Below are 22954 nucleotides of genomic sequence, written 5' to 3'. Positions count from 1 at the left end.
GGCACGAACCCGTGTCCCCTGCATCGGCAGGCGGACTCTCGACCACTGCGCCACCAGGGAAGCCCTAGTAAATTATTACATCCAAACCAAAAAGAAAAAGACAAACACACACATAAAACAGCAAAAAGAAAGAAAGAAGTTTGGCATTATTTTCCATTAGGTATATAATATATGTACATTTAATTTAATTTAAACTAATCACAATAAGGAGAATAGTGTAATGCATAATGAGTCCATATGATTTGGACATGTTTACCAAAACTTTCCCTCTATTAATGTATAATTCAAAAAGCCTAGTTCTTAATGGATTTTTTTCACAGACTCCTGATACTTGACGTGTGAAATAAGCCATACTTAACATAGTTTTTAGGTGGTTATTCAATATCACATCTTTTTTTTTTTTTTTGGTGGTACTCGGGCCTCTCACTGCTGTGGTCTCTCCCGTTGCGGAGCACAGGCTCTGGACGCACAGGCTCAGCGGCCATGGCTCACGGGCCCAGCCGCTCCGCGGCATGTGGGATCCTCCCGGACCGGGGCACGAACCCGCGTCCCCTGCATCGGCAGGCGGATTCTCAACCACTGCGCCACCAGGGAAGCCCCAATATCACATCTTTGATACACGCTGCATGTCAAGATGTTTTTTCAATCTGCTATAATAATCCTTACTATAATTTTGAGGTTATGGGGAGAAAACAAGAAGAAAGTGTATATTTGGGGTTAATATAAAAGTAATTAATAAATGATTCTACCACCAGTTATGAAAAAAATTACTGTTATGTGTCAAAGTAACTAAAATTTAAATTGCTAGAATATGTAAAAGAATATGGTATTTTGATAAAAATTATACATTAACTAATATAATTTACCTTTAAATAATGACTATTTATGTTTGAAGTATAGCCGTAGGCTTCTCAAAGATGGGACTTTGTAGATTTTGCCATTTTCCTGTTTATGTGAAGGAAGACGAATTTAAGAACTGAAGAAATCCTTAAGGTAGTAGAAAAAGGAAGTGAATGGTTTATGGATTCGGCATTCTTTGCAGGGTCACAGGTTTAAAAAGGATCTGGGGGCTTCCCTGGTGGCGCAGTGGTTGAGAGCCCGCCTGCCGATGCAGGGGACGCGGGTTCGTGCCCCGGTCCGGGAGGATCCCACGTGCCGCGGAGCGGCTGGGCCCGTGAGCCATGGCCGCTGGGCCTGCGCGTCCGGAGCCTGTGCTCCGCAACGGGAGAGGCCACAAGTGAGAGGCCCGCGTACCACAAAAAAAAAAAAAAAAAAAAAAAAGAAGTTTTTATCCAAAGTTATAATGTTTTGTAGTTTTACAAGTGGTAAAGCCAAAGTCCTTTGATAAAAGAAGGTTCCTAGAGAAGGGCAGAGACAGTCACACCGCTGTTCAGTTCAGTCCTTGTACTTTGACACCACTGGCACCGACAGCTCGGATGGGTGTGCACACAGGAGAGGTTGAGTTCAGGCTTAATGAACCCTGATAATAGAGTTACTTGTGGTTATTTTGAGCGTTACTAGTGTTTTCAAGTTGCTTTCTCTGACTGGGGGGAACCTGAGCTTTCTAGGTGTGAGGTATAAAGAGATAAACTTTACCCAAAGGAATAAAATAAGGAAATACAGGAAAATTAATTTGTGTAGACCATACCTAACTTTGTTCCAGTCACTTAGTGGTGTTGAATTATATGAAATCATCATGTTAACCCTGAAAACTCGCCTTGCTTTTGGTAAAATTTGATCCAGGTATAAAAAGCCATGTGTAAATGATTTGTTTTTCTAAATTGTTCTCAGAAGGTGATCTGTGCTCACCTGCCAGGAGTTACAAAAAGAACGAATTCGCATGGTTGTGTCTGCCCGTCCTCTGTGCTCAGTTATACATCCCAACCCTTTACACGTTTCTGTTTGCCAGTGGGGTTGTCTCTGGAGCTTTTTCATACAATATTGGTGGGGGATTATTGGTCCCAAAGATGGATGAGCACACAGGTGTCCAGGTCCCTTCTTCGCAGAACTCAGTGGCAAGTAGGCAACTGGTCTGCACGTAGGGGCTTCTGTACAGAAATGTCAGGGGACTTGAAGACACTGTCCCAACATCTACATTTTTTTCCCGGGTAGAAAAAATGTTGGCGAAATTTCCTCAGTAATGGCAACGAATGAACTGTTGACATGCACAGCAACATGGGTGAATCTTAAAATAATCACACCGAGTAAAAGAACCCGGACAGAAAAAGAATACATTCTGTGTGACTGCATTTTCATAAAGTTCTAGGCAATGCCAGCTCGTCTGTCATGACAGGGAGGAGGTCAGTGGTTGCCTGGGGATGGAGGGCTGGTGAGGAGAGGCGGGGGTGATGGGCAGGTGGGGAGTATTACAGAGGGGCATGAGGAAACTTTGGGGGGTAATGGACATGTTCCTGATATTGATAGCGATGATGTTTCATGGAGGTATACGTATGTCAACACTTATCAACCGTGTGCACTGTATGTACGTGGAGTTTAATATTTGTCTGTTATACCACATGTATAATAAAAGGGGGAAATATTGTATTACGACTGTAAACAGAAGTCAGTTGTCACTTGCCACTGACAGCAGGTATCTAGAAAAACAAATGCAACTAAAACAGAACAATGAAAGAAAAACCTATGTTCTCCTATATCATTTTGAGCATAGCAAGGGCTCCTTTGTTTTATAACTCTGTTCGTATGTGACTTTTGATTCTTGAAATATCTTTCTCGATGGGCAGGGAATTATGTTTTAATTGTCAAGAGCAGGAGTTTTGGAGTCGGGCAGCCCCGGGTGTGGCCTGCTCACCTGCTAGCCGTGTGCCTATGGGCAGGACACACAACCTTCCTAATAGTTTTTCCGCCTGTCTATGAAATGGGAATGGTAGAGGTGTAGTAAGTGCTCAATAAACGGAAGCAAGTTTTGTTACTGGTTTTATTCAGTGCCTGCACTGAGGACTCTGGGTGTCCTCACAGTGGGCCTCTGGCTGTTAGGTGACCTCCTGTTCTGCCTTCTCTTCTTAGTGACCTCTGCTCTTTGCAGGCTTTACTTGTTTTGAATTCATTAGTCTTTTCCTTTGTTAAATGATTATATTATTGTTTGTAAGTGACATATTTATGATTGCGTATTGAGAAATTCATCCTGGCATTTGGCATGTACTTTTTTGGTTTGTCTTGGATGTGAGTATATTTATCATTCATCTCTAGAAAAAAATGTTTTGACTTTTAAAACTGTGTTGCTCGAATTTAGTGGATCTTATTTTATTTAACCTTTTATTAGCTCTTATAAAGTTAGTAAAAATTAATATATCTATTTATGGAAGTGAAAGTTGATTAGTTTATCCTGAATTAGTCATATTGTTGATATGTAAGTTTGAAGAACAGTAAAAGTATTTTTTCTTTAACTCTGAGCAGATGTCATTTTCACTTATAGAAACTAGCAGAATTACCTGCTTTCCCATTATCTTGACCTAATTTTTTCCTCTGCCCGGTGGTTGCAGGGATTTGGCAGGTGATTGATTTGGTTTTAGAGGGTCCTGGAGCTACACAAAGTGTTTTTCATATTGGAAAAGACATGCCCAGTTTTTCACAAGTTTTAAGATTTATTGCCTCCCCCAAAAGTGTTGCAAATTAATTTGTTTACTATTTATTTTAGTCAGAATGTAGGAATTGGTGTCATTAGCCGAAGGGCAGCTTTGATCACAGGAAAGGCAAGACTGCCTTTAATGCTCCATGTCTGTTTTTCTTTGGTGTCTTTGCAGGGCTGGACATCAGATGGGTGGACTGCTACTTTCCTTTTACTCATCCTTCCTTCGAGATGGAGATCAGCTTCCACGGGGAATGGCTAGAAATTCTTGGCTGTGGGGTGATGGAACAGCAACTGGTAAATTCAGGTAGAAGAGAATCCAACGTTTATTTACAGGCTCTCCTAAAGAGCACTCTCTTCCCAGTTACCTTCCTTTACAGGCTCATTTGCATCCATGTTCACATATTCCTGTAGGACTAGCCTCCGTCTTTCTTTCCTTGTATTGCCCTCCAGACTTTTCTCTGGCACTTCACTCTGGAAGAACTTCATCTCTCGCGTCTAATTTTGCAAAGCCTTCTTGGTTTTGGAGCTCTTCCTTATCAGCGCCCGGCGTTGGTTTGTACTTCGTGATTTCGTATTTGTTGATCGGCTGCTTTGTAATTGCCCACAGGCCTCTGATGCGTGTCCCAGGAGAGTGGTTTGTCTTCCAAGCTATTTAAGAACAAAGCCAACATATAATCCCTTTTTTTGTTCCTACTGCATTTGGAACCAAATTCAGCAGGTATTTCATAAATATGCTAAAAACACAATATAAAAATACTTAGGCCTGTGATGTTTGGTGGTTTGCCACCCTCAGCGTTGGCAGTGCTCCCTGACTGGGGGGCAGGGAGGAGAATGGGGGCTCTGATGACATTCTCCCCATTCTGTAAGAACTCGAGAAGGATCTTTCCAGCTCTCCTCTGCAGGACCATTGCTTAATAATAATGATTATTTCTAGGAATTCCCTCGCAGTCCCGCAGTTAGGACTCCGTGCTGTCACTGCCGAGGGCCCGGGTTCGATCCCTGGTCCAGGAACTAGGATCCCACAAGCCGTGCGGCGCAGCCAAAAAGAAAAAAAAAGATTATCTCTAAACTTAATTTCAGAGCTGTGAGGTTTTTTATTTTAAGTCACTATCTGGATTTAAATTTAAAAATACTTGTTCAGAGTGTACATCCTCCACGGGAAGCTGGCTGAGACCGGGCGTGTGGGGAGGGGTCCCTGCCTGAGCGCCAGGCGGAGGGGACCCGATGGTGCCGGTTCCCCACTGCCCCCGCTCCTCCCTCCTGGAGAAGGACACGCGCTCTGTGCTCTGGGAGGGTGGCGGCTCTGATTCAGGGCTGGTCACGGGCCTCCCACCATTGACCGGAGGGGAGCGGTCCCTCCTGGTGACTCAGAGCTGCGGATGGACCACGGGTAAGGTCGCGGGGTTAGAGAACGCGGCTGGAGGGAGACGAGAGCTGGGGCGGCCTGGGCTGGGAGACCTGGGGCCTGGCCTCCCCGCCCCCTCTTCCCCAGGGGCCCGGACCAGCCAGCTCACAGATTCCTCTCCACTCGGCCAAGCAAGGGTTGCGGGAGAGCTGGCCCGGCACAGCACCACATGCTCCTCGGATGGTTTTCCAACATTTGAAGGTCTGTCCTGGAGAAGAGGGAGCAGAGAGGTCGCAAACGAGGGCCTGTGAGTAAAAGTTGGGAGGCCTGGGCTTGCGTGTCTGAAGCAGCATGTGTTCTGTCAGTTGACAGCTGTGTGTCTTCAGGCAGGTTGCTTAACCTCGCCAGTCTCGGTTCTCTCATAGTTAAATGAGCTCAGTGATACCGCGCGCAAAGTTTCTTTATGAGGGTTAGTGGAGGTGATGCACGTGACGTGCTAAGCACAGGGTCTGGCACGTAGTAAAATTTTTTCAGTAAAAATTAATCTCTGATGTTATTAAACATTTTTTTCAAATGGTGAGAGCCATTTATTAACAGAGAGCCCCGTTAGTTGAAAATATTTAAACAGAGCCTGTCCTGCACGTCATAGAAACAATTTCTAGCCAGTTGGAACTAGGTTACCTCTTTGATCCTGGTCATTTTAGTATCCATGATTCTGGATTGAGTGAATGATTTTAGAGGGAGAAAGAAGATTGAGAGTGGTAGGAAACAGGACAATAAAAGAGACGTGTATGTATTTTACTAGAAAACACAAAATACTGGGCGCAAATGTGTAAGCTTTAATCTCTTCTTGAGTAGGAACTAACTTCAGATACTTCTGTGGTGGTTTTGTTCGTTTTGCTTTGTTTTTTAGACAAAAGGTTTGCAGGAATCCTAGGTTTCCTCCCAGGAGCACATGGTGTCAGGGGCCAGAACTCAGAAGGCAAATCGGGGGGAGGGTGAGTCACGTATGAGTTGTCACTTGGAATCGTGCTTCCTCGTATGTTTCCAGTAGCCTTGATGGGTTTTCATGAGGTTTATTCACACAGTAATTGGCTGAATACAGTCTCTGAAACAGGTTTCCAAGTCATTAGTGCACATTAATGAGACTGCTGTTCTGCAGTTAGATCAGCCATGTCAGGTGATTCTTGGAGGAAATGGCAAAGTGAAAAAAAAAAGAAAAAAAAAAAGAAGACACCTAAGATGCAAATGTGTCTGAGATTCACCGTGGTGGTGGGATGTGCTTTCATTTGTTGGGAAATGGTACACATAAAATTTAAATTAAATACCGTGCGAGAGAGAGAGACTAAAGAAAAGGAAGAAGAAATGATTTTATAAGAGAAATTCTGCGTGGGCTTTGCTATTTGAAGTTATTATGACACAGTTCTGCTCTGTGTTCTCAGACTCGAATGTGTTTTGACGTCTGTAGTTAAAATGCTTAAACTGTGCGCCTGGCAGTCACTAACCACGGACAGCGTTTGCAAGTGCAGCTAACTTTCTGTTTTCTGAGTTCCTACGGTGTGGCGGAAGCCTGGCTCCGGGCGCTTTATGCCTCTGTTCAGTTTGCCATTCTTGGCTGTCTTTCCTCCTGTATTTTTTTCCCTCCCCTCTCCTCCTCTCCCCTGCCTTTGAAAATAGAACTTCCAAGAAGTGCTAAAATTGATGGTTACAATTCTGCATCTTTATGGTCCTTCAGAGTTTCAGCTAAATGCTGAAATGACAACCGACAACCGAGGAGGCTGATGGGGCAGTGATAATAGCAGACGTCAGTGGAGCCCTGACTGTGTGCCAGCCTCTCATTAAATGCCCTAGAGGCTTTCTTTCATTTAACCTTGACAACAGGGCTCTGGGTAGATGCTGTTATTAACCCCATCTTACAGAGCCTCAGAAAGGTGCTCAGGCTCGAATGGCTGGCAGCGCCGCTTGCCCAGATCTTTCCGACAATAATCAACTACTGTGTTCTGCTACCTGAACAGTAAATTGCATGATTTTGAAGTGGCTAGAAATTCCTTTCAAATAAATGACTCTGCCTAACGTAGAATAAAGAGCTGGAACCAAATGAAACAAAAGCAAACAAAACTCTGTTGTGTAGTTATTCGTTACTCCTGCAGAGGGGCTCATCCCCCGTGTGTATTATCTCTGTGATCGAGTGCATTTAATTAAAAGCATGAGATTAGATTCCTAATTTGAACAGGCAATGAAAACACTTTATTACACATTTAAGTTGACTGTGGCATGTGTGTGTTTTTGCGCACAGAATAAGATAAGGCTCTTCCGGATAGCTTAGAGAATTTTATTTCTTCTTCTTTTAAGTTCTAGTGCCTTCACCATTGCTTTCTTTCTTTCTTTTTTAAAAATAAATTTATTTATTTATTTTATTTTTGGCTGCGTTGGGTCTTCGTTGCTGCACGCGGGCTTTCTCTAGTTGCGGCAAGCAGGGGCTTCTCTGTTGCAGTGCGTGGGCTTCTCATTGCGGTGGCTTCCCTTGTTGCAGAGCACGGGCTCTAGGTATGCGGGCTTCAGTATTGTGGCACACGGGCTCGGTAGTTGCGGCGCACGGGCTTAGTTGCTCCGCGGCATGTGGGATCTTCCTGGACCAGGGATTGAACCTGTGTCCCCTGCGTTGGCAGGCGGAGTCTTAACGACTGCGCTACCAGGGAATTCCCGCCATTGCTTTCTGACTGCTTAGATTTGGTAGTTGTGACCTGGGTGGCGACTGCTGTCATGATGATCTGATTGTTTTTCCCTTGAGGACAGTAGTGAGTCACGTCTCCAAATATGACACACTTCTTTCCCATTGGGCTGACTCAGGATGCTGTCTTTGCAGGTAGAATATGGAGCAGGAACATCTGAAACCATCACCAGGTGACTATGGGCTGTAATCATGCCTGGAAGGAATTTACCATTTATTGAGCCCCTGTGAAATTTAGAAGATTATACCTAGGCCAGGAAGCAGAAAAGTCTCCATAGTGGAAAATAACTTTAAAAACGAATTGCCTTCTTTACCTCTTCATTAAAATTTAAAACTTGACTCTTTGGGGAAAACCTTGTAAATTCGTACGTGAACAGTTTCTAGTTTTAAATAATCATTCTTTTGTTCATTTGTTCGTCAAATATTTCTTGAATTACTTCTAAGGCTATAGAAAAGCAAATGAGCATTGTCCTTGCCTTTGAGACCAGCGCAGTGCACAGAGATGTAAACGTGAATGATTAGGGTGTCATGTGGTCCATATTAGTAACAGAGGCGCGGTGGGCGGAGTGGGGAGGGGAGGGGCTGGGGAGGAGTGTGCCAAGCCCTCGTCCTGGCTGCACTCAGGGTGGAATACTGGTGATAGGCGCACATGAAGCATGCACCCTAGAAGAAGTTCAGTTCCTGTTTGCAAGGGCTTGTGTACTTTGTCTTTTCTTGGACGCCCAGTTGGCTTACCTAATGCTGCTTTTCCTATCTAAGAATAAATCTATTTGCAGTCTATCCCTCTTTAGTAGAAGTCTCTACAGCCTCTACACACACTTATATCGCTCAGTGTTACTGATCTAAGTTGGTGAACTTCCAGATGGCACAGACCAAGACTGTACCAGCACTGTGCTGTATACAAGCAGACATGCCACTCCTACACTTAGCATCTTGTCTGTGTAAGGCACTGTGCTAGACAAAGAGGAAGATACAAAAAATGGTAAGACGTGACTTCTCCCTGTAAAACTTGGAGTGAGGCAGGGAAGATAAGGCTGTGTAATTAGAGTGTCAGCTTATGTGCCATTCATGAGATGAGGCTTTGGGATATGCGAAGAGCGAGCTCTGTCCATCAGTTAGACCATTGGAGGTCTAACTGATGGCGCCACTGAATGATCTTGGCACCTCTGTCGAAAATCATGTTTCGGTTTATTTCTGGACTCAATTCTATTCCGTTGTTCTACTTTCCTGTCCTCATGTCCACACTGTTTTGATTCCTGTAGCTTTGTAGTAAATTTTGAAATTGAGAAGTGTTAGTCCAACTTTGTTCTTCCTGTATTCATTCTTTACCCTTGGCCATAAGATGCTAAAGTCTCCCTAATTAAATAATAATATTTTTCCTTAAAATTTTTCTTCACTGAAATACTTCACGCTGATGCTTTATATGCCTGTCTCTGTCTCTGTCCCTGTCTCTGTCTGTCTTCCAGTCCTTTACCATATAGATCAGTCCAGTGTCCCCCACCCAGCTGAAGAGGTAGGACATGATACAGTTGAAGTCCCCTGTGTCCCTCCCTGTTAGTACCTTCCCTTCCCCCAACTCCTATGAGCTATCGCTGTTCTGAATTTTGTGTTGTAACCTTGATTTTCATTATAGGTTTTCTATGCATATTGTAAAACAAGCTAACTTTCACCAGCCTTTACGCTTTAACAAATGGAATCATGCTACCCATCCTCTCATGACATTAGTTTTCCATGCAGTGCTATGAAGTTCATCTCCGTTGTCATGTGTAGAGTTTTATTTCGTTCATTTTTCACTGCTGAAATTCTCCTGGGTGAATATGCTGCAGTTTATTCATCCATTCTTTAATGGACACTTCGCCGTTTCCCCTTTTTTTTCTGCTGCTAACAAATGCTACTCGTGCACACTTTTGTGCGTCTTGTACGTACAGGAGTGAGAGTGTCTCTGAGGTGTATTTTATTTGGCTGTGGAGTTGCTGAGTCAGCACTTCGGAGCAGCTTCAGTTTTGTTGGTGTCACCAGGCTGTTTCCCAAAGCAGCTGGGCCAGTTCGCTCTGCCTTGAGCCTTTGTATGGACGTTCTTGCTGCTCCACATCCTCTCCGAAGACGCAGATGCTTGGCTTTGGTCAGTTTCTTTGGTGAGTTTCGAGTAGTCTGTTGCTGAGGTTTCGTTTACATTTAGCTGATTGCTGTTGAGGTTGATCACATTTTTTATAAATTTATTTGACACATGCAGCTTTTCTTTTGCTCATTTTGGGGTAGGGCTCATTTTTCTCTTTGTCTTTCTTTTTTTAAATTAGTTAGTTCATTAATTTATTTACTTTTGGCTGAGCTGGATCTCCGTTGCTGCGCGCGGGCTTCCTCTAGCTGCAGCGAGTGGGGGCTACTCTTCATCGTGGTGCGTGGGCTTCTCACTGCGGTGGCTTCTCTTGCTGTGGAGCACGGGCTCTAGGCGTGCGGGCTTCAGTAGTTGTGGCACACGGGCTTCAGTAGTTGTGGCACACGGGCTTCAGTAGTTGTGGCTCGCGGGCTCTAGAGCGCAGTCTCAGTAGTTGTGGCTCACGGGCCCAGCTGCTCCGCGGCATGTGGGATCTTCCCAGACCAGGTCTCGAACCCGTGTCCCCTGCCTTGGCAGGCGGATTCGTAACCACTGTGCCACCAGGGAAGCCCATCTCTTTGTCTTTTTTTAATTGATTAGTAGGAATTCATCATCTATTTTGAACACTAATCTTTTGTCATTTTTATATATTAAAATCGTATTCTCTAGGTTTGTGGCTTTTCTCCTTTAAGTTGCTCTTTCATGAATGGAATATCTATATTTCTTACTTGAGTAGCTTTAGGTTTCTTTATATAACATCATTCTCCCAAAAAGTCGCTCTGTCAGGGAGTGCGAGTGGGCGCGAGTTGACAAGTTCTGTAAAGATAACCTTCTGCGTCTCATGCTTGACTCTGGTGGTTCAAGTCTCTGATGTGACGCTGTATCATTCGTCCTTTCAGTGCGGGGGTTCTGCGTATTGAATGACTTCCAGACATCTCCCCTCTCTCTCCTGATGTTCTCTTGAGTCTGGTCCCACCGTCTGTGGCAGTTCCTGGGGCTGGGAAGGCAGACTCTGGGATGCTCTTGTTTAACTAGGAAAGGTAGCGTGGAGCTTGCTTGGGGACTCAGTTATACTGTTTGCACAGAATTGGATTTGTCTCCTGGTATATTTTGTAGTTCTTTCTGATCCTGCTTAGAAGCCATGCCATCCCCTCCAGGATTTCTGCTACTGTAATAAGAGCAAAGATTTTGGCAACTTGCTTTAAGCTGCGGTACGTGTACATATTTCTGATGTTTTGATAGCTGTAGTATGTGTTACCTACTGTCTGTGGCATCATTTCTATACGTGGGAGACTTCTGGAAAGCAGAGATTCTGTCCCGTGTCTTATTTTCATTGTCTAAGGTCTTGGGTATTTAGCTGATATAAAGCAATTGTCCTTCCCCCATCAATGTGGACTTAATTTTCCACTTTCAACTGTTTTCCTTTTTCCTATCATCTCCTCATTCCTGAAGCAGTAACCCTAATAATAATAATAATAATAATACAATCCAAATATTAGCTATTAGCTTTTGACATTTTGAAGCTGTTGAACTAGTTTGTGAGTTTCCAAATAAAAGGTTCAGATTGGAAAGAAATGGAAATTTGGCAAGTTTGGATTGTTGCAAATGGTCATGTCTTTCATCAGACTCTATTACTATTCCCATGCCACCCCACCCCCAACCCTGTATCCATGCACTTTGCCCCCTGACTTTGAAGCACTTTCCACGGTGGGAAGAGGACCCTTCTCTCTCTGCCCTGTTGATTTTTGGCTTGGTCACCTGCCTGCTTTGGCTAAAGGGATATTAGCAGATAAAGGAAAAAAGGCTCGAAAGTCCTTGGCAGTTGCTTTTGCCCTCTTTTGCTTCTGCCTTTGTTATGAGATGAACATGCACAGCCTGCTGGTTCTAGAACAGTAAGAAGCAGGTGGAGTGGACCTGAACCAACCCTGGAGCCCTAAGGCCAGCCCAGTCTGGACCAGCTGAAGCCCTGGCCCACAGCTGCGTGGTTGCTGAGACTTGTGGTGGTTTGTCCATCCACAGTAGCTGCCTGGTAAGATGTACATTGTGGCTGTCTTGCATGTTCTTTCTCAGCTTACCTGGGGCTCGCAGTGTGCTTAAGCATCTCTCCTCCAATACCATTACACAGAATTCACTTATTTCTTTCATGCTTTTCCTCACCGTCTCCCTTTCTAGCTTAGTGAGAAGGATGATTGAAAAAGAGCTTGACTTTTTCTACTTTCCTCCCTCCCTAGAGGAGCCATTGAAATAGATTCCCAGTATTTCGATGTGTGTGGTGATTGTTTCCTAAATCAGACAGGGATTGGGATGGGAATTATCTGGAAAGTCCTCCTTGTGGGAGTTTTTGGACATGCTTCTGACATATGGAAGATCACGTGTGTGCGTGTGTGCGTGTGCAAACATGTTCTCACTATAACCTGCTTAAAGGTTTAGTTCCAGCTGTCTGTCTTTAATCAGTCTCAGGTAGAAAACTCTGGAATCGCTAGAATGTGAGCTTCATGAGAGCAGGGACTTCTTTGGTTTTGATCACTGTTGTAGTCCCAGTTCCTAGAACAATGCCTGGCGCACGGTCAGCACTCAGTATATATATTATAAAGTGAAGGATGAGCACATGAGTGGTGGAGCCCCATTTCCTCATCCCAGTGTGTACTGTTCTTTCTCCAGGCTCATCGAAGCAGCAACTGTGGAAGGAAGTACCCTAGTTTCCCAGGCTGACCCCTGGCCTGTCTGTCCTTAGCTGCTCAGTGCAGCTCCTACGGTAACAGGAAGAAGATCCAGGAGGCCCTCGGAGTGAAGATCTGCCTACAGCCAGGCCCTGCCACGCACTGTGCTGGAGATCTCGGGCAAGTCCTGAGGGTCTCAGTTTCTTCATCTATAAAATAAGGGTCTTAGGTGATGTAACATCCAGATTTCCTTTTAGCTCTCGGATCCCGTGATTTGGCCTCTTAAACAAGCCAGAGATGTGTAGTATTAATACAGCCCTCAGGGGATTTTGGTTTGTTTTATAGCACCACATGGAAACTTGCATAGCAGCTGGACTTTGGTATCTATGGATGGTTAATCAGTTTTCTTCCCCACACCCCCTTAAAGAAACTCTCCGAGACTATTAAAAAGATAAAAAAGGATGTTCATATAATTGAATTTTATTTAAACTATTTATGAAACTCTTGCTTCATGGGATCACTGCAGCTTTGAAGGCAGGTAGTGATGTGCTACTCAGTGGTTCAGTTTTATTTTCTCCCTTGCAAAGAGGCAATTTAGAAGTTTAGGAATTATTTATGGTACCGTGGGGATAAACACAATCTGCTAAGTTATTTTTTTCAAGATTCGTTTCTGCATTTTAGGCTGGAAGCAATGTCTTCATGAAACGGCCGTGTTGTTATGTCCGTGGATAAAATGAAGTGATGTCATTAGACAAAAGTTAGGCCAGATTTTCAGATTGTGTTTTTTAATGGACATAATTCAGGAACTGGCCAAGGGTAGCATTTCTCAAAGTGTATGGCATAGAACACTGGGTATTACTAGGTTTTGCAAAGGAAAAAGAAGATTTGATATTCAGCCAAGTGTGGAAAATAGTGAGTTGGAAAGGTCCTGTATGTCTCTCTCTGTCTCTGAGTTGGGGCGAGAGCGAGCAGATTTCCCCGAGTCACAGGACACGGAATCGCTCTGTGAAAAGCTCCCTTTTGTGGCACACACCCCGGGAAGGACACCCGGCGAAAGGCTCATCTGTTGGCTGCTGGGGTTGATGGTAAACTGGGAGGCTAATAGAAGTGTTATTTGGTGCAGTAATGGCGAAGCCTAGTGAGATATTCTTAAATTTTACCTTGAGGAGTGCCTTCGCTGTAAAGGGAAGCAGCTGGTATCAGTATACATAATTTAGAACATTTATTTGATATTTTAGGCTATTTGTCTACAGAGTCCTGGAAATTGAGGGTTTGTGGGCTTTGAAGGCATTAGGAAGGGAAAGCTCTCAAAATCCATTGTTTGATGCGTCCATTTATTAAATCGGCCTGTCCCGTCTCCGTCCATTCCTTCAACAGACGTTTATGAAGTATCTGCCTAGCAGGCACCATGCGAAGTGCTGCAGATACAGAGGTCGTTTCTGCCTGTGAGGGGCTCACGGTCCAGTGGCGGGGACGGCAGGTCATGTGCTGTGTCCGTGAGGCTGTGATGACAGTTGGAGGAGTTGTTGGTTCCTCGAGAGACGGGCGAGGCTTCACCGGGGTCCTAGCGCTTGACCTGAGGGGTGAACGGGAGCAGGTTTTGTGACGGGTGAAGAGGGGTCTTTCCCGGCAAAGAGCGTGGCTTGTGCAGGACCCACAGAGTGGGAGGCAGCACTGCATGTTCTGGAAAGACCGACTGGTACGAGCTTGGGGAAAACCCGGGGCCTGGGAATCAGGTGGAGGAGGCTGTTAAGCTCCTCCATAGCCATCAGGTCTGGATTAAGAGGACGCAGATCTCTTCCGAGGGTGAAGAAGTACCATTTTATTGCTGTTTCAAAGAGAGCTCTTCTGGATGGTGTAGGCTCCCGGCCCTCCGAAACCTGAATTCCCTCCTGGGTGAGATGCATGTGGCGAGGATGGCTCTTGCCTGCTCTGGACTGTGGCTCTGGCCCTCCTCGGACGGGCCTCCCCTGGCCCCTCTCTGAGCCCTAGTGTGTCTGCCGCCCGGCGAGGGTGACAGGGGTCTGCCTTGGCTGTGGGGCCTCTGAGGGACCCCGGACCTGGAAAGGTCTTTGTGCTGCTTCCTTTCTTTGGGTTGGGGACTCTTTCACTGGTCCCCTTAATCAAAGCCCTTCCTCCTTGCCCGTGCCTGGTTATTTATTTCCCTGCCAGCTGTGGAGGGGCCTGGGCGTTGGAGCTTCTTGTGTGTTGCACTTACCTTCTGTGTCCTGTCTTGGTGGTGCCTGGAATAGTGACGTGGGGAGAAGCTGGGGGGCCGACCAGACTCGCTCCTTCTGGAGCTCACTGGCCACAGCTGACCGGTTCCCTTGACCGCCACGGGGAGGAGGTGAATGTCCCCACGGAAACTATTGGGAGCTTTAAACCAGAAAGATCCACCTTCACTGACAAATACATTTATCACTTAGCGTCCCTGAATCCCAGCACCTAACCTATAAAATGAGAACAGTAATGTGCACCTCACTGGTTTGGGGTGGAGAGTAAATGAATCAACGCGTGGAACGTGCTTAGCCGAGTGCCCGGTGCTCAGTAAATGATCCAGAAGTGTTAGGTCCTTTCTCCCCTCACCTTAACCCTTCCATCCTTCGGAGGACGTTAAAGTTGGAAGTGATTTCTGACGTCACTCACTCTGTGAATCTCCTGAAATCACGTGTCGGCTCTTGCATCTATTTGTGTAGGGGCATTTGGGGGGTGGGGGTTCTTGAAGGGCAGCCATTGTCGTTCTCATCGGACCCTCACAGTGTTCTGTGGCTTGACAAGGATGCAGACCCGCTCGTGTAGTCGGATACCCTCGTCTTGCACAGGAGGAGCTGGAATCGTTTGATGAGGCAGTCGTAGGTGTGCGTGGCAGGTACGATCGAGGGCGCGGACCCGCTCCTGACTGCTCATGCCGTCTGCCTTCAGGACCTTATTCAGACAAGGGCAGCTCCTTAGGTGAAGGCGTGTGTTACCCTGGAGGGCAAAACATTCTCACTTGTTTATTGAGGGGAGGGAGAGGAAGGCTGGACGCGTTCGTTGGAAAGGCCGAGGCCGGGCCGGTGAAGGTGAATAAGGCAGAGCCAGCTCCTCCCTCCGAGGAGCTGGTGGTCTAATGAGGGGTCCAGTCACACACAGAGCCCAGAACCAGGTAGGTTAACAGCTTGGGGGCACGGGGCTTGGCAGCAGTGCTGTCGGGGAGGCCGTCCCAGGAGACTGACCCCGCAGAGCTGTTGGCTGACCTTGGTGTTGAAGGACGCCTAGGACTCTGCCAGGGCAAGGGGAGGGGTAGAACCTTCTAGGCAGAGGGCGCAGCAGGTCAGAGGGCTTCTAAAAGGTGTGCAATGAATGCCTGAGGACGGAATTTCCGTGTGATTGGGGTAGAAGGTGTGGGCGTGGATCCAGAGGGGCCTGGAGAGTGATGGGCTTTGCTTTACAGAGTTAAGGAGTGTGGGCTTCACACTGTGGTTGCCACAGCCAGCAGGATTTCTTTGGGAGGGTGAGGGGATGGAGGGCAGAAGAGGACGGCCGTCCATTTACGATGTGAATTTATTTCTAAGTAACTGATTCACGAGTATGCGTGTGTGTGTGTGTATGTGTACTCTCCCTTTCACTGATTTTGCTGTGATTGTTTTTTCTTTTTCTTTTTGGATCCTTCCAGTTTCTTTTTCTTTTTCTTTTCCTTTTCTTATTTTGCGGTACGCGGGCCTCTCACCGCTGTGGCCTCTCCCGTTGCGGAGCACAGGCTCCGGACGCGCAGGCTCAGCGGCCGTGGCTCACGGGCCCAGCTGCTCCGCGGCACGTGGGATCTTCCCGGACCGGGGCACGGACCCGTGTCCCCTGCATCGGCAGGCGGACTCGCAGTCTCTGCGCCACCAGGGAAGCCGGCACGTGGGATCTTCCCGGACCGGGGCACGAACCCGTGTCCCCTGCATCGGCAGGCGGACTCGCAGTCTCTGCGCCACCAGGGAAGCCCCTTTTTCTTTTTTTGGCCGTGCCGCGTGGCTTGTGGGATCTTAGTCCCTGACCAGGCGTTGAACCCAGGCCCTCAGCAGTGAAAGCGCTGAGTCCTAACCGCTGGACCACCGGGGAATTCCCAGATCCTTCCAGTTTTTAATGCAAATACAAATATATGTTCTTTTTCTTCCTTCTTAATAAAAGTGGTATACTCTACTATATTATTTTACTTCTTTTTTTGTTTTTTCACTTCAGTGTACTTCTAGAGGTCTTTGTATGTTGGAGAGCATACTCACTCATATTCACAGCTGCCTGGTTCTGCATCACATGTATGAACCATAATGTATTTAATGAGTCCTGAGCTGATAGGCATTTTATGTTGTTTCCAGTCTTTTACTATTAACAACAATGTTTCAGTGAATAGCTGTGTACATGTCACATTTCATGTGCAGGTCTCTCTATGGGATTCGTTTCTAAAAGTGGACTTAGGTTGCAGAGTATATACATTAATACCTTGTATAGACATCGTACCTGTGAAGAAGCCCCGATGGGGTCAGGCCACCCGTTGCCATCCCCACCTGTGATGTGTGAGAGCGTTTGCCTCACGCCCTGCTGCATGTGTGTGATCCAGCGTTGGGACCTTTGCTAACCCGACAGACGGAAACTGTATCTAGAAGTCATTTTGAAAGTATTTTCTCTTATTATTTTAAATTTATTTATTTAAATTTGTATTTTCTTTTTTTGTGTGTGTTTAAGAGACATTTTTATGTCCTTTGCTATGAACAACCCTCATATTTTCTGCTCACTTTTTTCCCAACAGAGATTTTTTTTTTTTTTTTTGCGGTACGCGGGCCTCTCACTGTTGTGGCCTCTCCCGTTGCGGAGCACAGGCTCCGGACGTGCAGGCTCAGCGGCCATGGCTCACGGGCCCAGCTGCTCCGCGGCATGTGGGATCCTCCCGGACGGGGGCACGAACCCGTGTCCCCTGCATCGGCAGGCGGACTCGCAGCCTCTGCGCCACCAGGGAAGCCCTCAGCAGAGATTTTTAAGTAGGGAAACAGTGTGATCAGGTTTAGTTTAGTTTAGTTTTTTTGTAAAAGAACTCCAGAACAGCGAAGAATTGGTGATAGGAAGGCGAGATAGAAGCTGATAGAATCCAGATGAGAAAATGATGGCCTGAATTTCAGCAGTGGTGATGGAGTGGGAGAAGTGAAGGTGGACCCCAAGGATGCTTCTGGGGTGGGGCAGCTGTCTCTGGTGTGTGGACTGGATGGGGGTGGGGGTGAGCCCAGGGAGGTGCTGAGGGTGATGCGAGTTTAGCCTCAGTGACTCTGATGCCATTTCCTGAGCTGGAGACAGAGAAGGGGGTGGAGAGTGCAACCAAGCTTTGGACCTCTTAGGTCTGGAGTGCCTGTAAGACACCAGGTAGAAATACCTAGGAGATAGTTGGACATGTAAGATTGGGAAGTGCAGGAGAGCTTTGTAGGAGATTTTGGAGTCATCAGTGTTGGTAAAAGTCATGAAGTTAAGATAGTGTAAGGAAATCATCATAGAGAAGGAAGAGAAAGACCAAGGAATATAAGGTTTCAGAAGAAGAAACATCCCCTGGGGTTCCTTTATTTATTGAATTCACTGTTATTCGTTGGCGTAAGAGGAGGGTTTTCGCGTGGTTCAGGTTTCCGTTCTTTCATTCATTCATCATTCATTCATTCACTCATTCGGTATTTGCTGAGCACCTGGTACCCAGCAATGATGGAGATGTGAAACCGGAGGCGGTCCCTGCCCTCCAGGAGCTGGCAGTCAGCTGGGGCGTGTGCACAGGTCTGTGTGCAGTGACCACGTGGCAGGACGCCCGCCCTGCGGAGGGGTATGGCTGTGCTGGGAGATCAGCAGGGGGTGGCATCGAGTGCCACGTTGGGTGGGGGTGTCTTCAGAAAAGCCCCCTAATCTGAGGAGGGAAGAGAGAGTGAGAGTCGGGGCGGAAGGGAGCGGGAGTTGGCAGACCTGCTTTGTGAGGGACCAGATGGGAAACACGGCAGGCTGGGCCGGCCACCTGGTCCCTGTTGCAGTGACTCGACGCTGCCCTCGTAGTGTGGGAACCGCCGCAGACAGAGGTAAACAAACCCGTGTGGCCGCATTCCAGTCAAGCTTTATTTAATGGATGCTGGACATTTCGTGTAATTTTCATGTCTCACGATAGGGTATTCTTCCTTCGATACTTCTCATTTAAAAATGTAGCATTCATCCTTAGCCTGCGGGCCATGCACAAACAGGGGGAGTGGGTCTGGCTTTGGCCTGCAGAGCGTGGTGCCGACTCCTGCAGAGGCGAGAGGAAGAGTCTGTTCAGAGGTCAGCACGTTGGGCTCCTGGGACGTCCTTTTCCTGAGCTGGTCCCCTTGCATCCGGGATCTCCAGTCCACCCCTACGTGCGGTCACTACATGGATCTTCGTGTGCCGCCTGTTTCATGATTTCTGTGCGTTTTTGGGAAACTCTCAGAGATTCTCCATGATGGTGGTTGAGATCCTCCCCTCACTGTCTGCTTTGTTTGCCAACCTTCCCTCCAGGAAGGGTGTGGGACGAGTTTTGCTCCCCTGGCAGTAACGTCATATTTCTGATGTGATTGGAGGTGCTGTCAACGCTTTCTGGGTCACTGCTCGTTCCTAGATCTGCGTGCAGAGTTTACTTTCATTCTGAGCTTTTTGTATCTTTCCTAGAAAAGTTACCTTTGGGTTAATTTACATATAAAAGTCCTGTACTTCCATCTCATTTTTATCCTGCCACTTCGTGTCTAGTGAAATAAAAGAAAAAGTCTTCAGATGTTGACTTCTAAGTCTTTATTACCACAGGCAGCTTCGTTATGTTTGTGGAAATCCAGTGTGCTTTGAAGGAATTAATCTAGCCTTACTTGCAATCTGTATATGTTTACATAGAATGAACAAACACTGCATTACGTTTCATGAAAATTCAATTATTCCCGTCTCCAGAACAAACATGTTCTGCTTCGTATTTAATTCTCAAGTAAGTCAGTATGATGGTTCTTGAACCAGCATAAGAATTTGGGATTTTGAGCGCACTGTTTACCTTTATAATCCATGGAGAAATGGCCAGTGGAGACTTTTTATCCCTGGAGCCCTGACCCTGTATTTGGGGCTGTGGACAACATCTGTCTCTGTGGTATCGGGCTAATATGAGCCACTACTCCTGCTAGATTTTTCTGAGAATTAAGAGAAGCCAAGTGAAGGAGAGTGCCGAACCTGATTAATAGTTTTGCCTTGGAATCCACTGTGTATAGGATCTGTTTGGAATCTGTCTGATGGTTGTTCAGCTTCCCAGTTTCTTCCCAAGACTCTACCCTCCTGGAGGGTAGGAACCATAGTTAATTCATCCTTGGTAGCGGTTGCAGTATTACAGAATATTGAAGAAATGCTGAGTAGGGTTTTCAGCGGGCAGAGGCGGGTGCGATGGCACGGGGACGATTCGACTGTGGCCACGGGCCTAGTCGCTTGGCATCCTTGAGGAGCAGGCGTAGGACCGGGAGCTGGGCCTGATGGGGAAGGTAGACCGGGGCCTAGATCAGGAGGCACAGGTGGGAGCAGGGGCGCTGGGGGTTTCCAAACAAACTGTGCTGAGATCCGGCTGACCGGCCCCCGCTCTTGCCCTCAGACGCCCCCTGCTCCCAGGAGTCCGGAAAGCGCCGCTTGGGCTCCGACCAGCGTTCCTAGCGCTCGGCGCCATCCGGGCTGTGCTCGGTTTCTTGCTCTGCCTCCACACTTCCCGAGCTGTTGTTTCTTTATCTCTTTGTCACCGTGCTTCACACACGCCTCGCCGTTAGTAGGTGCCCTGTAGGTATTTATCAAATGCGTGGATGGCTGGATGCATTTAGGCACAAACTCCCCACTTCTGGACTGAAAGACAGATTGCATGGAGCAGGGATGGGAGGCGGTGAGTTGGCTGGAGCATCTTACAGTAGCCTAGGAGAGGAATGAGAGAGGGTGACTTATATCTGCGGCAGGAGAAATTCCAGGGAGGAAGTAGATTCTGGAGACTCGAGGAAGCAGAGCTGACAGGCGCCGGCAACCCACCGAGGAGACGGCTGTTTTGCAGAGTCACGGAGCCGAGGGAAGGAGAAAAGACGGGCACCAGATGTGCACCTGGTCATGTCACCCTCCGGACGTTTTGTGGCGTGATGGGGAAGCCATTCTGTGTAGGTTTGATTGAAAATCAGCTTAGCTAAGGGTTAGCTGCCTGAAACCTCTATTACTTAAGGCAGAGTAAATTGTGAGGGCACTAAAGCATCCTTTGCTTAATTATTTGATAATTTAGACTTATTTAAAACACAGTTCTACAAAGGCTGGGAGAGAGTGACTTCTGTAGATATATATATATCTAAATAAAACAAAAATCCGAGGGAGAAAAGGGAAAGGGAAGATACGAATAGGAAAATGACAAAGCTGGGCTAAGGTTGCAACAAAGAAATACACACTGGAGGGTGGGAGGGAGGGAGACGCACAAAACCAAAAAACAACAAACAAACAAAAACAAAACAAAACAACAAAAAAGAAATACACATTGATCTCATTGCTGTAAGGAGGCATAAATTTGGCTCTAGCTGCCTAATGGTGAAAGGAAAGAGGGAAACACAGTTAATCAACACAGTCTATAGTATCTGCAAGACAAAAGCGTGCCCATGTTTTTCAGGGAAAGCACAATATTCTTGGCACAGAGAGCTGTGAGAAAATCCCCCGTCATCTGTGAGGCATGGTGTCTTTAACACAATTGAATTTCATGGTGCTTTTCTTACATCCCTTAGTCTTTCCCTGCTAGTGCGATAGGATTTAATTTGCCCTGCTTAACATATAATGAAGTTAATTGTGAAAGATCTCTCTAACTCAAATGCACAGATTATTTCCAAATCCCCTTTTCTCTCTTTTACCAGTCGCTCACTTGGTGAGTCAGTCCACACTTGCAAGCCCCCATGTGCAGGGCATGTGGCCAGGTGCCCTGGGTGGTACACGTGTGTAAGAATTCCGTAAGGAGCGCACAGTCCCAGTGGGTGGTCTAGGTGTAAACACATGGAAAGTGTGTTCCCTGCAGTGGGCTGAGACACTAGAGGGTGTCTGTGAATCCAGCAGGTGGACAGGCCAGTGTGGGCCGGAGGGACCGAGGGAGGTCTGAGAAAAAGGAATGATTTGCTTATGGTAGCCTCCATGTTTTTATTATTTCATTTATGCACTAAATTGGAAATTGAGTCATTAGTGGATTCTTTCCATACGTTTTGAGTTTTAGTACAGTCTTTAGAAACATCATGTTCCCCAATTTTTTTTTGGCGTAGAAGTGTGCCTGGTAGTTTAATCAGTACCAGGTGGGGTTACTAAGTATGCCCTCCGTTCCATGGATGCCTGGACATGCTTTTCTGCTGTCACTCCTAAATGCTATGCCAACGATCCTTATGTCCTAGTTTACATTCTTTTATTTCAAGTGGTTTGTACTGTTCTGAAAACATAAACACTTGTTTCTTGAGGGATGATCTTTTAACGGTCAAGTCTTTGTCATTATAATCTCCTTATAATCTTTGGATTCTCAGTGCTCAGAGGGTAAAGTTCAAACCCTCAGTTGCATGATGCCCCTTCCAGGCAGCACCTGCTGGGCTCTGGTCCTGGCCGCCCCTCGGGCCCCACCAAGCCTGTCCCTGTGGCACTTGGCGTTCTCGCCATCCAGGCCTCTAAGTTCTTCCTTTGTGCTCAAGGCCCTGCACGTGCCCTTGCTTCTGCTGGGACCAGTCTGGCCCAGCAGAGGACCTTGTAGGACACGCCTGAAGCACCTGCATACCTAGGGGGAGCGTCCCCATGGCAACGGACTGATGGTGTTGTGTCTCTGACCCAGCCTCTCCCCAAGACGGTAAGCACCATGAGGACGAGGCCCGGCATCTCCCAGCCTCTAGCAGTGCCTGGCGTGGAGCTGTTGATCACAAATACTAATTCTGGAGCAGTGGTGTCATTGGGAGGTTCCCATCTCTGGTCTTCTTTGAAAACTGTCTTGGTTATCGCTTATTTGTTATTTGTTTCTTACTCTGCAGACGGTTCCCAAGCAGCTTTTCGATTTTAAATCTTTGCAGAAGATTCCAAAAAGCCACTCCAAAGATGACACAAGCCTCTATTTGTTGCCTTTCAAAATATATACACTTTTAGTGCCAAGGGAAGATTTTTGAAGCTTGGGTAGGTGCTGGTCTCTGGGGAGCCAGTGGGGAAGGCCAGACTGTCACAGTGGTAGACGAGTAATGTCTGCTATAGTTTCCTGAGCAGTTTCAAAGCAAAGTAATGGAGGTAATCTCAGAAATTCTAAGCAGCGGTGCTGTAAAAGCAGAGAGAGTGTTGCTTTCATTTCATTGACCTGAAATCAGGACGTTTCTCCCCTCCTGCTTCCTACTGGTTTTTGTTACCTTAATATTCTATGTCGTGGAGGTTCTAAACATTTTCAAAATAAAATTCTTCGGGGCTTCCCTGGTGGCGCAGTGATTGAGAGCCCGCCTGCCGATGCAGGGGACGCGGGTTCGTGCCCCGGTCCGGGAAGATCCCACGTGCC

The 22954-nt window shown here is 46.7% G+C and overlaps 1 protein-coding gene across 6 annotated transcripts in view; it reads left to right on the top strand.

Annotated features, from left to right (window-relative positions):
* FARS2 (phenylalanyl-tRNA synthetase 2, mitochondrial) overlaps positions 1 to 22954 on the top strand; it is a 419843-nt gene that overhangs the window by 113876 nt on the left and 283013 nt on the right. For 5 of the 6 annotated variants that reach the window (XM_055079821.1, XM_028479858.2, XM_055079820.1 and 2 more), the window contains one exon: positions 3762 to 3893. The exons of the other annotated variant lie outside the window; for it this stretch is intronic. In XM_055079821.1, coding sequence (XP_054935796.1) covers positions 3762 to 3893 — 132 coding nt within the window. The remainder of the gene's footprint in view (positions 1 to 3761; positions 3894 to 22954) is intronic. 6 annotated transcript variants of the gene reach the window in all.

Source organism: Physeter macrocephalus, chromosome 18 (genome assembly GCF_002837175.3).
Source record: "Physeter macrocephalus isolate SW-GA chromosome 18, ASM283717v5, whole genome shotgun sequence".
Lineage (NCBI taxonomy): Eukaryota > Metazoa > Chordata > Mammalia > Artiodactyla > Physeteridae > Physeter > Physeter macrocephalus.
Note: the sequence above shows the minus strand (reverse complement) of the source record. Positions and strands in the feature narration are given on the sequence as shown.